The 13789-nt window shown below is 38.6% G+C and overlaps 1 protein-coding gene and 1 long non-coding RNA gene across 8 annotated transcripts in view; one reads left to right on the top strand and one right to left on the bottom strand.

The window, feature by feature from the left end:
* LOC137228988 (uncharacterized) overlaps positions 1-13789 on the top strand; it is a 132723-nt gene that overhangs the window by 87716 nt on the left and 31218 nt on the right. For all 6 annotated transcript variants that reach the window (XR_010945489.1, XR_010945485.1, XR_010945487.1 and 3 more), the window contains exon 5: positions 10292-10408. This is a non-coding gene — a long non-coding RNA (uncharacterized lncRNA). The remainder of the gene's footprint in view (positions 1-10291; positions 10409-13789) is intronic.
* The window catches only part of SLC12A1 (solute carrier family 12 member 1), a 91539-nt gene that overhangs the window by 60504 nt on the left and 17246 nt on the right, over positions 1-13789 (bottom strand). For both annotated transcript variants that reach the window (XM_067746167.1, XM_067746161.1), the window contains exons 5-8: positions 11445-11584; positions 10269-10379; positions 8267-8378; positions 5956-6083 (exon numbers count right to left, since the gene is read on the bottom strand). In XM_067746167.1, coding sequence (XP_067602268.1) covers positions 5956-6083; positions 8267-8378; positions 10269-10379; positions 11445-11584 — 491 coding nt within the window. The remainder of the gene's footprint in view (positions 1-5955; positions 6084-8266; positions 8379-10268; positions 10380-11444; positions 11585-13789) is intronic.

The raw sequence follows: 13789 nt of genomic DNA, 5'->3' as shown, positions 1-13789 counted from the left end.
TAGATGGGCTGAATGGATAGAAAAACAAGACCCATATATATGCTGCCTACAAGAGACCCACTTCAGACCTAGGGACACATGCAGACTGAAAGTGAGGGGATGGAAAAAGATATTCCATGCAAAAGGAAATCAAAAGTAAGCTGGAGTAGCAATTCTCATATCAGACAAAATAGACTTTAAAATAAATAGTATTACAAGAGACAAAGACGGACACAACATAATGATCAAGGGATCAATCCAAGTAGAAGATATAACAATTGTAAATATTTATGCATCCAACATAGGAGCACCTCAATACATAAGGCAAATGCTAACAGCTATAAAAGGGAAAATCGACAGTAACACAGCCATAGTAGGGGACTTTAACACCCCACTTTCACCATTGGACAGATCATCCAAAATGAAAATAAATAAGGAAACACAAGCTTTAAATGATACATTAAACAAGATGAACTTAATTGATATTTATAGGACATTCCATCCAAAAACAACAGAATACACTTTCTTCTCAACTGCTTAAGGAACATTCTCCAGGTTAGATCATATCTTGGGTCACAAATCAAGCCTGGGTAAATTTAAGAAAATTGAAATCATATCAATTATCTTTTCTGACCACAATGCTATGAGACTAGATATCAATTACAGTAAAAAAAAATACAAACACATGGAGGCTACACAATATGCTACTAAATAACCAAGAGATCACTGAAGAAATCAAAGAGGAAATCAAAAACTACCCAGAAACAAATGACAATAAAACACGATGACCCAAACCTATGGGATGCAGCAAAAGCATTTCCAAGAGTGAAGTTTATAGCAATACAATCCAACCTCAAGAAGCAAGAAACATCTCAAATAAACAACCTAAACTTACACCTAAAGCAATTGGAGAAAGAACAAAAAAACCCCAAAGTTAGCAGAAGGAAAGAAATCATAAAGATCAGATCAGAACTAAATGAAAAAGAGATGAAGGAAACGATAGCAAAGATCAATAAAACTAAAAGCTGGTTCTTTGAGAAGATAAACAAAATTTATAAACCATTAGCCAGACTCAAGATAAAAAGGGAGAATACTCAAATCAATGGAATTAGAAATGAAAAAGGAGAAGTAACAACTGACACTGCAGAAATACAAAGGAGCATGAGAGATTACTACAAGCAACTCTATGCCAATTAAATGGACAACTTGGAAGAAATGGACACATTCTTAGAAAAGCACAACCTTCCGAGACTGAACCAGGAAGAAGTAGAATATATAAACAGACCAATCACAAGCTCTGTAATTGAGACTGCGATTAAAAATCTTCCAACAAATAAAAGCCCAGGACCAGATGGCTTCACAGGCGAATTCTATCAAACATTTAGAGAAGAACTAGCAACTATCCTTCTCAAACTCTTCCAAAATATAGCAGAGGGAGGAACACCTCCAAACTCATTCTATGAGGCCACCATCACCCTGATACCAAAACCAGACAAAGGTGTCACAAAGAAAGAAAACTACAGGCCAATATCACTGATGAAAATAGATGCAAAAATCCTCAACAAAATGTTAGCAAACAGAATCCAACAGCACATTAAAAGGATCATACACCATGATTAAGTGGGGTTTATCCCAGGAATGCAAGGATTCTTCAATATACACAAATCAATCAATGTGAAGCAGAAAAACCACATGATCATCTCAATAGATACAGAAAAAGATTTCGACAAAATTCAACACCCATTCATGATAGAAACCCTCCAGAAAGTAGGCATAGAGGGAATTCACCTCAACATAATAAAGGCCATCTGTGACAAACCCACAGCCAACATCATTCTCAATGGTGAAAAACTGAAATCATTTCCTCCAAGATCAGGAACAAGACAAAGTTGTCCACTCTCACCACTATTATTCAACATAGTTTTGGAAGTTTTAGCTACAGCAATCAGAGAAGAAAAAGAAATAAAAGGAATCCAAATCAGAAAAGAAGAAGTAAAGCTGTCACTGTTTGCAGATGACATGATACTATACGTAGAGAATCCTAAAGATGCTTCCAGAAAACTACTAGAGTTAATCAATGAATTTGGTAAAGTAGCAGGATACAAAATTAATGCACAGAAATCTCTTGCATTCCTATACACTAATGATGAAAAATCTGAAAGAGAAATTAAGGAAACACTCCCATTTACCATTGTAACAAAAAGAATAAAATACTTAGGAATAAACCTACCAAGGAGACAAAAGATCTGTATGCAGAAAACTATAAGACACTGATGAAAAAAATTAAAGATGATACAAACAGATGAAGAGATATGCCATGTTCTTGGATTGGAAGAATCAACATTGTGAAAATGACTATACCACCCAAAGCAATCTACAGATTCAGTGCAATACTTATCAAACTACCACTGGCATTTTTCACAGAACTAGAAGAAAAAATTTCACAATTAGTATGGAAACCAGAAGACCCCAAATAGCCAAAGTGATCTTGAGAAAGAAAAACGGAGCTGGAGGAATCAGGCTTCTGGACTTCCGACTCTTATAAAGCTACAGTCATCAAGACAGTATGGTACTGGCACAAAAACAAAAATATAGATCAATGGAACAGGATAGAAAGCCCAGAGATAAACCCACACACATATGGTCACCTTATCTTTGATAAAGGAGGCAAGAGTATACAATGCAGAAAAGACAGCCTTTTCAATAAGTGGTGCTGGGGAAACTGGACAGCTACATGTAAAAGAATGAAATTAGAACACTCCCTAACACCATACACAGAAAATAAACTCAAAATGGATTAAAGACCTAAATGTAAGGCCAGACACTATAAAACTCTTAGAGGAAAACATAGGCAGAATAGTCTATGACATAAATCACAGCAAGATCCTTTTTGACCCACCTCCTAGAGAAATGGAAATAGAAACAAAAATAAACAAATGGGACCTAATGAAACTGAAAAGCTTTGCACAGCAAGGGAAATCATAAACAAGATGAAAAGACAACCCTCAAAATGGGAGAAAATATTTGCAAATGAAGCAACTGAAAAAGGATTAATCTCCAAAATTTACAAGCAGCTCATGCAGCTCAATATCAAAAAAACAAACAACCTACTCCAAAAAATGGGCCGAAGACCTAAATAGACATTTCTCCAAAGAAGTTATACAGATTGCCAACAAACACATGAAAGGATGCTCAACATCACTAATCATTAGAGAAATGCAAATCAAAACTACAATTAGGTATCACCTCACTCCAGTCGAATGGCCATCATCAAAAGGTCTACAAACAATAAATGCTGGAGAGGGTGTGGAGAAAATGGAACCCTCTTGCACTGTTGGCGGGAATGTATATTGAGACAGCCACTATGGAGAACAGTATGGAGGTTCCTTAGAAACCTAAAAATAGAACTACCATACGACCCAGCAATCCCACTACTGGGCATATACCCTGAGAAAACCATAATTCAAAAAGAGTCATGTACCATAATTCAAAACCATAATTCAAAAAGAGTAATGCAAGAGTCATTGCAGCTCTATTTACAATACCCAGGACATGGAAGCAACGTAAGTGTCCATTGTCAGATGAATGGTTGAAGAAGATGTGACACATATATACAATGGAATATTACCTAGCCATAAAAAGAAACGAAATTGAGTTATTTGTAGTGAGGTGGATGGACCTAGAGTCTGTCATACAGAGTGAAGTTAATTCAGAAATAGAAAAACAAATACTGTATGCTAACACATATATATGGAATCTAAAAATAATAATAATAATAATGGTTCTGAAGAACCTAGGGGCAGGACAAGAATAAAGACACAGACATAGAGAATGGACTTGAGGACACAGGGAGGGGGAAGGGTAAGCTGGGATGAAGTGAGAGAGTGGCATGGACATATATACACTACCAAATGTAAAATAGATAGCTAGGGGGAAGCAGCCGCATAGCACAGGGAGATCAGCTAGGTGTTTTGTGACCACGTAGAGGGGTGGGATAGGGAGGGTGGGAGGGAGATGCAAGAGGGAGGAGATATGGAGATATATGTATATGTATAGCTGATTCACTTTGTTATAAAGCAGAAACTAACACACCGTTGTAAAGCAATTATATTCTAATAAAGATGTTAAAAAAAACAAAAAGAATTTACCATGGCACTGCGGTCTTTAATATAACAAATCTAAATGGCTTTATTCATTCACTCAATAAATATTTTTTGAAGCTTTCCTAGCTCCAAGGACACAGCAGTGCACAAATCCAAAGGCAAAGTCCCCACTTTCATGGGATTATATTCTAGGGTAAGCCTCTCTCGCTCAGGTCCCTTCAACAGCCTTTCTCCTTAACTTATAAGGTTACTCAGCCCGTCAAGGCTTCTCCAGTTGAATTGTGAGAGACTCCTTACTGTCCCACAGTTTTCCCATTCCTGTCTGTTCTTTTGTTTTTTCTGCCTGGAATACCCTTATATTTTCTGACCGGTTGTCAGTATCCAGCCTTTGCTTTTAGTTCCTGCTCAAAAGTTACTTTGTTGAGAAAATCATCCCTAATGTAATTATTTCTTCATTATTTTTATTTCATAATGAACTTGGAAAATGCCTTCAGTTTTCATTTATACCTATCTCCTGATGACTCTTGCAAATATTTCTTGTCTTCCAAAGTTGATTATAAACTTATTGAGGTAAAACCTGTGTCTTCTACTTTTTTTCACGTGTGGTAGAGACTATTTATTGTCCTCTAATATACATTTTCACCTTCCTCCTTTTAATACTAGAACCCCCTAAAATTTTATCTGGTGACATACTAGAGATTACATTTCCCAGTCTTCTTTGTAACTAGGTAAGGTCACAGAGACTAAATTCCGGTCAATGGAATGTCAACGGAAGTGATTGTTTGCTCTCTACTTCCTTAACCCCCTTCCTATGGACTGGAATGTGATTTTGGAAGTGATCAGTCATCTTGGACCTTGAAGATGAGGGCAAACCCCAAGGTAATGGTAATACTAGAGAGGTCTTCTGGGTTTTCTGGGCTACCTTTTGGAGCAGACCTTTCTTATTCCAGTAGATGGCCTATGGCCTTGAATTTTTACGCACTAGGAAAACAAACTTCTGTCTTATTTAGGTCACTGTTCTTGGCCTTTTATAAAACATTGAAACTAATATCCTAACTAATACAATGCTCCTTACAGTACTTAACATAGAATATTATGAGTAGACTCCTAAATAAATACCTATTAAATGAGTGAATGTACCTCTGAATTTAATGACATAAGTATTCAGTAATAAAGTGATTTGGTTTTGTTTTTTCTTGAATATTCCATTCATTATGTGTTTAAAAGAGAAAGGGTGGTTCTGATATATTTTTAAAATAAATTTATTTATTTTTGGCTGCATTGGGTCTTTGTTACTGTGCGAGGGCTTTCTCTGGTTGCAGCGAACGGGGGCTACTCTTCGTTGCGGTGCGCAGGCTTCTCTTTGCAGTGGCTTCTCTTGTTGCTGAGCATGGGCTCTAGGCACGTGGGCTTCAGTAGTTGTGGCTCATGGGCTCTAGAGCACAGGCTCAGTAGTTGTGGCTCACAGGCTTAGTTGCTCCGTGGCATGTGGATCTCAAAGACCAGGGCTCGAACCCATATCCCCTACATTGGCAGGAGGATTCTTAACCACTGTGCCACCAGGGAAGCCCGGTTCTGATATTTCTTTTTTCACTGAATTATATTCATTTTGTTGGAAATATGACACACTGTCAATATACTCTGTCCTTCTGATATCACTGAATAAGACTTGGAAGAACTATCTGGAATAGGATAGTTTGGCAGTAAAATGTGTCATTAAAGAGAGAACTTTTAAATAAATAGGAAACCTTGCAGAAATCTTACAGTTTTGAAATCTATAGAGAGACATGGTCACTGCTGATGTCTATAGCTCCTTGTCCTGCCCAAGTGCACCATGACCTCGCAGAATTACAAAGCAGAGGAAACAACATACCTCCAAATCTCCCGAGATATTGGCACCAGCAAGAATCCCAGTTGCTGCTGGGAAAAAAATGGCAAAGACAGAGAAGAAGCCTTCACCTTTTGTGAAGCTTGGCCCAAAGTTTTCTGCAAATATTGATGCTGCAACACAAATAATGAGAAAATTATCATGTAGACTTTCTTCACAGGTAGGAGATAAAGTTACATTTGGCTTCTATAGCCCTAAATGCAAAGTGTCCCTATAATCTAAATGGAATGAGCTTGAAGATATTGGTGTACTGCTGATGAACCTCATGTCAATATTTGCCAAGAGTCAAAGTACATGTCAGAAGGTTTTAGATCTCTAGGACATACCCTGAAAAATCAATAATTTTCATGCAAACAGAGACCCATGCTGTCTACCTTCTTTGAATCTAGAAGATTGAAAAAGAAGGAAATGGAAAATTCTCTCATGACCCTACTGGCATACTCACAAATATACCACACAACATTGCCCTACACACATACAGCTACATTCTCACTTATATATGCACCTTAATCAGCACACTGCTTTTCTATGCCTTTTTAAAAAACATTGTAGGAGAAACTTATGGGTGAGGCTATCTTAGAGTTTTTTTTACTAATGTACTAACCTCCCTGCCCCTGTGTCTAGAGTTGGATCTTAGATCCTTATACCAAATTCTCATGTATAGGAGACTATATATATATATTTTTTTCTCTTTTTATATATAATACATATATATGGAGAGAGAGAGAGAGAGAGAGAGGAGCTTTGGTCATAAAATAATAACATCCCACAGGTTGTCACCAAATTATTTAAATGAAAAGGAAACAGGAACTTCCCTGGTGGCACAGTGGTTAAGAATCCGCCTGCCAATGCAGGGGACATGGGTTCGAGCCCTGGTCTGGGAAGATCCCACATGCCACGGAGCAACTAAGCTTGTGCACCACAAGCACTACCGGGCCTGTGCTCTAGAGCCCGCAAGCCACAACTACTGAGCCCACATGCCACAAGTACTGAAGGCCGTGCGCTCTAGGGCCTGTGCTCAGCAACAAGAGAAGCCACCGCAGTGAGAAGCCTGCACACTGCAATGAAGAGTAGCTCCTGCTTGCTGTAACTAGAGAAAGCCCGCGTGCAGCAACGATGACCCAATGCAGCCAAAAAATTACTTAGTTTTAGAAAAAAAGAAAAAAACTTAAAAAAAAGAAAAGGAACAATGTAGAAGAAAAACAAAGAAAGAAAAGGAAGGAAGAAAAATATGAACAAAAGAATCTAGGATGATGCAAAAACAAGGAAAGAAAATTTAAAACATAAAAATTACAGCAGGAGCTGGAAGAAGGGAAAAGAATCAAAAGGAGGGCTTCCCTGGTGGCGCAGTGGTTGAGAGTCCGCCTGCCAATGCGGGGGACGCGGGTTCGTGCCCTGGTCCGGGAAGATCCCACGTGCCGCGGAGCGGCTGGGCCCGTGAGCCATGGCCGCTGAGCCTGAGCGTCCGGCGCGTGTGCTCCGCAATAGGAGAGGCCACAGCGGTGAGAGGCCCGCGTACCGGAAAAAAAAAAAAAAAAAAAAAAAAGAATCAAAAGGAAAAGGATTTGCAAAGCAAACAAGACAATTTTACAAAGAAAAAGAATCAGGAAGAAAGAAGTGATGTGATATAAAAAGGGAACAAATACTGACAACCGAGTAAATAATGAAGGGAAATGTAAAAAACCCTCAGCAGTGGATTCTTGGGTAAACTAGAGTGGAGAGATATGAAAGAGTGGATAGGCAGAGTAGAATAGAAGAGAGAAGTCAAAATTTATGCCCAGTGCCATGCCATTATCACAGATGCTATATTAATAAGTCCTACAATCTTTTATGCTTGCAAACCTGACAGTGATGCTCAACTAGGTAATGCTATAAGAAAGCAAGGTACAAAATTCTAGCAGGAAGAAAAAATGTGTTTGACTTCAGTGCTCTCAGTGGTTGGACACATTGTCTGAGCTATGTTCTCTTTCTTGTACATGCACTCTACTTCTACTTCTACTATTTGACAGAGACAACAATGTGTCCAAAGCACTTTAACATCTGCTATCTTACTTGCTTTTCAAAATCCCTTTAGGAAGTTGTTATCATCACCCCCACCTTGGCAGGAAAATCTGAGAAGCAATCATGTCAGTTTGCAGCAGGATTGAGACTCACTCTGGTTCTCCTGACTCCAACCCCAGGCTCTTCCCTGGATCACACTGGGATTCCAGTGGCCGGGGTAGGAATCATGGGGATGGTGATGGGGGCAGGCAATGGAGAACCATTTATTGCAGAGCAAGTTATTTGTCATATGTACCTTGGTAATTAAAGAAACCTCTGGACTTTTTCTCATTGTTGGATGGAATGACAGTTCCAATGAAGAAGTTTGCAATAGCAATGAGAAGAATGATCAGAAGAATCACTTGAGCCTGGAATGACAAAGTAACAGGAGGTCAAATTAGATTTGTTCAATGACTTTTTACATAATTATAAAAGTTATAAGTGCCCACTGAAGAAAAACCCTATCTAATAATTCCAGTTAAGATTCTACTATCCAAAGTAGGTAATAAGTGTGTTCTCATAAAATGGCATCTTAATGAGCCTTATTTGGCCCGAGTATAGATGTTACATTTTCAGTGGGTGCATGTGCTTGGGCACTTGAAGGTGACATTTCAAGAGCATTTCAAGTACTAAGTGGGTAACTTAGTGCAGTGTTCCTAAGAATAAATGGAGCCAAAAGATTGAACACTGATAGAGTTGGTTTCTTTCCTAGGCAGAGCACCTATGGATTCCTCCCCTTCACAGTAATAACTGCAGAAGGAGTATGAGAACACAGAATGATGCATAGAATTCCCATGATGCCTAGTGCACTTGACGTTGGGCTACCATACCAGTGTGCGCCCAGCATAAGCAGTCTGCAAGGTTGACCAGCCAAATCACTGTTCTTTAGTCCATCTGACATTTCATAGAGGTTATTGGCTTGGCATTCCCATATGCTGTTCCCTCTGCTGGAAACACACTTTTCCCTATACTTTGCAAAACTGTATCTTTCCTCTCATCCATTATGTGTTAGTTACCTCCACAGAGAGGCCTTTCTTGATCACTGAATCTAAACAATAACAGCTAATGTTCACAGAGGGCTTACAATACAACAGATGCACATCTAACTTTACCAATATTCTTTCAGGTAAATAATACCACCCACAACTGTATGAAGTAGGTAATACTGCTATCATCATTTTAAAGATAAAGAAACTGAGAAACAGAGAGGTGAAGTAATTTACTAAAGGTCATATAGACATAAACCAGGTTCAACTTCACTCTAACTACAGAGCTGGAGCTTTAAATTCTACCTTCTACTGTTATGAAACTACATTGCCTCCCTCAGGGAATAATCTGAGGTATGTTCCCCCTGTTAAGTTCTATCTCAGTGCCCTGTTTATTTACTTTAGAGCACTTTCACAATTTACCATTCTATATTTACTTGTTAATTACTCAGCTCTCCGTAGACCATATGCTCAACTATGGCAGGGATTGTGCCTGTGTGGGTCACAACTGAATATACAGTGCCTAGCAGAATGCCCAGCACATGATAAGCACTTCGTCAATTTTTGTTTGATGTATGAATGCATAATCTGGAAATAAATGCCAGGTGGGAATGTTTCCTATTGTCTTATGTAAGTGGGAGGCTTTGGCTATCTTTTCATTTCTGGTGACCACTTGATGTCTCGTTATTGCACCTCCAGGCACATAGGAACATAGGAGTTTCAATTGTACTAGTCACTGTCAAGAGTTACAAAGCAAGCAAAAGACGTGCTCTCCATCATTCCGAAATTTACTAACTGATTTACTAATAGTTGAATCCAGATATTCTCTAGTTCCAGGGCTTCTGATGCCCTCTTGCTGCTGGAGTACTGGATTTCAGAGGGGAATGATAGTTTCTGCCTTTTTTTTTTCTCCCAACACACTTGCCATTTCTTGTGGGCTTCAGCACTCACAGCCAGCTTGGAAGGGGATACCAGGGTGTGAAGATGGCAGTAATCTTGTTGGCTCCATTACTGTTACTGTAGCATCAAGGACAAAGCACAGGCCTGATCACATGAGCTGGACTGCCTGGACTTCGTGCTTTGAGGGCTTGGTGTTCCACCAAGCACTGACCTGGCTCCTTTTATCATAGAAAGTAATAACAGCAATTCTTTTTGAATATGGAGTTCCTTCTATTCCTGCAATTTGTTCGGGAAGCTGACTAGCAGTTGTTGGTAATATCATTTTGAGAAATTCACTAGCAGTTGTTGGTAATATCATTTTGAGAAATTCACCTTTGCTTCCCATTCCATTCCAGCTACTGAAATTCCCAAAAGAATCACCACTGTGATGGAGCCTATTATCCGGATGTCATTGGTTGGATCCACCATCATCGAATCACTCTCCTGGAACAAAAAAAAAAATCACTAAAATGGTTAGAAGCTTTTTTTGCCTATATGTCTTATTGTAGAATTTAACAGTGAGAAGAGATGCCATGCACTAATGTCTGGGGCTACACAGGATAATGGAAAAATGAAATGCTTATAAATTGGAGAAGATAAAGAATCTAAATTTATTTTTTCCTGTGATAATAGGCCTTTGATAGTCAAGGTTAGGAGTTACAAATTTTAGGGATTCATTCTAGGCACAGCTTTTAAATCTACTATAGCACTAAGTAAAATTATGGGTACATACAGATATCATGTTTTGCTTCAGAAGAATGACTAGTTATTTTTATGTGTCAAGGGGAATCTTAGAAGAATAAAAATGAGTGGTTTCCAATGTGAATATCAAAAAAAATAAATGCTACTCAATTAAAGAACAAACTATGAACTATAATCCACTCATTTATTCATCTAATTTTCAAGTAGAGGTTGAATTCAGTGTCTGCTATCAATTGAATTCAGTGTCTGCTATCATTACCATAAAAGGAGGACTAGAAGTTAGCTCATATACTAGCTAATTAATGTGTTCACATATATACCATCCAGATGGGGCACCTAAACTAAAACAGGCCCAGTTTCCTGCAGTGAGTTCTTCTAATGTTTGAACTTTCTTTCCCTTTGGAAATCTATAACCATAATAGTAATATTTCTGCTGACAATAATTCCCATTATCTTTTCTTTCATATTTTACACTGTATTTCATGTACATTATTTCATTTGATCTGTACCACATTTCTGTGAAAGACATAAACAATATTATTAGCCCATACTATAGATTTGAAAAACAAGGTTCAGATGAACAGAGGGACTGGTCCAGAATCTCTCAGCTGGTAAGTATGAGAGCCAGGACTCTGAGCCAGTTCTGATGCCAAGCCTAGGGCTCCTTCAACTATATTCAGCGTCAATATTCTGCAGAATAAATCTGTTTCCTCTCATCTTGCCATAATGATATCCCCTAGTGCCCTGAAAAAGCAAAATAAACCAAATTATCTTGCTTGGGTGAAGAAAAGAAAAGCTTTTAATTACCTTAAGAAGATCTACCACAGTCTCAGCAAATCCCACCACATACATAGCAACAGCCACTGCATTGGCAAAAGCAAAGATCAAGCCTATAGACCCACCAAACTCGGGCCCTAAGCTTCTGGAAATAAGGTAGTAGGCCCCACCTGAAACAAGAAGTGAACATGCTTTACACTGAGGAACTTTTAGAGGATTTAGTTTATATGACCAAATAATTTTGAATGTCTGAGAACATTTAAAATACTAATTATTCTAATAAAAATATTATAAATCCTAGTAATTTTAGAAATCTTGTTCACTGTAATGAATAACTTAGCCCTGCCTTATATTCTGTATATAATCTACACTAGAACTACTCTGACTAAATAAAATCCAATTTATTGAAACCTATAATACACAAATGCTACTAATAAGAATACAGCAAACTTTACCCCACAAATTCTTTGTCTTTTAAAAAACTTCATTGGAGAGTTCAAGTTAATAATGTAACTGAAGTAAAATTTCATATCTGAAATTTCCAGGAACAGGCAGGCCCAGGCAGAGAATGAAGTGGATAGTTTATCATTGTCATTCTAACTTCCTTTCTGGTATAATTTCTGGTACACATTTACTACATTAAAAAGGTACCTGTACAGTGCTATGGATTATCTGCTCTATAAATCAGACTTAGTTTCGATGGTTTTAGCTCAAGAAGGCATGGTTATTGCCAAATACCCGTATGTGTATGGGTGTGGCAAATGGGAAGTAAGGTAGGGAGGGCCTGGAACGATTGCTTCTCCCTTGGACCTTGAAAAGAAGGTTCTGCTCATGGCTGTATACTTCTGGGCACAGGAAAGACTGAGCCAGAATAGTTAACTACCTCAAGAGTTCTGAGAGCATGTTACTGAAGGTTAAAATGACTAGATGTTGAAAGGCCTAGATAACTAGGTGTTATCACAGACCATAGTGAATCAGTGACTTCCTATACTGAGCTAGCCTTAGAAGTAGACAGAATTGGTAAAGGAATGACACTGGACACACATATCTACAGCCAAAATTATCCTTCACTGAAAAGTTTTCACTGTTTCCTCCACTATAGTGACTCCTTTGGGTTAAGACGACAACATCCTCTCTAAAAATGTAAACTTTTATTTGGGTGGGGCAAATCCCCATGACTTTCTTTGTCCTGATTACATTAAATAAGTTAGCAGCAAGTTACTAGGCTTGGTCAAAATGAGAGACAGGCAGGAGCTGTGAGAGGAGCTGTTTTGTAGGTAGGATGGTGTTTTAGAAGGCCCTGGGTAGGGAGATCTGGATAAGGTACCCAAGTAGAGACCCCAGGAGCCAAAACAGAATTGGAGGGGGAAGAAAGGAAGCTAGAAGAACAATAAGACAAATTCAACCCCTCATTCTCTGCCCAGGCCTGCTTGTTCCTGGATGATTTGAAAGTAACTCTTTGTTTTATTTGTTTTTATTTTCTTTTTAAGAATCTTCTCAAGCTTATTGGCCATTGGGAGCATAGTGTTGGGGTGAACTCTGAAGGCTCACTGAGTGGGAAGTGTCAGCAGTGTCAGCTGGGGTGCTGGAGAAGACCCCTTCTGAGGGGCCCTGGGAGAGAGGCAGTGGGGTCCGTCCAAGGCACAAAGAAACCGTTTATTTCACTCTAATACTCTATGCTTTCTTTCTAGACACCTGGTCATTCTCTACTTTATAAACATGTTTAATCACAGGAAGTGGGCCAAAAAAATCTTTTCTGGAGATCTCTTAATTTTAGTGGAAAAGAATCATGCCTTGCTGTTTAAATTTTGGATTATTTTGTTTTGTTTTAGGGCTTCTGGGGACTAAGTATCAATGTACAAATTTTACTTCCAACATTAAACCAACTCTAGACATTACTACATAGTGAAAGCTTATAGCCATAAGTACATGAATTGGCTTACCTCCTCTTACTACTCCATTTGTGCAAATAGCGGACATAGAAATACCTGTGAGTGTTGTCACTACCACACTCAGGCCAATGATGATGACTCCAAGACCTGAAAAATCCCCCAAGAAAGGTGTTTGGCTCCAGTACTTCAAGAAGTCACCAGTACTTCAGGAGGCAGCAGTCTGAATCTTGTCAAGGAAGGAACAGTCTCCCTATGGAAAACCTGAAACGTTCTAAAAGATCCCATTCCATCTAGGTCTAGGAAGGTCTAGGAAGCACCTGAAATGTACTAAACTTTAAAACTGAAGCTGTGTCGAGAAGTCATTTCCCAAGAAACACCAGCGAGAGGTGTGCAGTAGCCTGAAAAATAAAGCATTTACCCAAGGAATTTGAGCATCTGGAAATCATGACCTGCAACGTGCCAGAGAGGACCATTAGAAAAGAG

The sequence above is a fragment of the Pseudorca crassidens genome, chromosome 1 (assembly GCF_039906515.1).
Source record: "Pseudorca crassidens isolate mPseCra1 chromosome 1, mPseCra1.hap1, whole genome shotgun sequence".
NCBI lineage: Eukaryota > Metazoa > Chordata > Mammalia > Artiodactyla > Delphinidae > Pseudorca > Pseudorca crassidens.
Note: the sequence above shows the minus strand (reverse complement) of the source record. Positions and strands in the feature narration are given on the sequence as shown.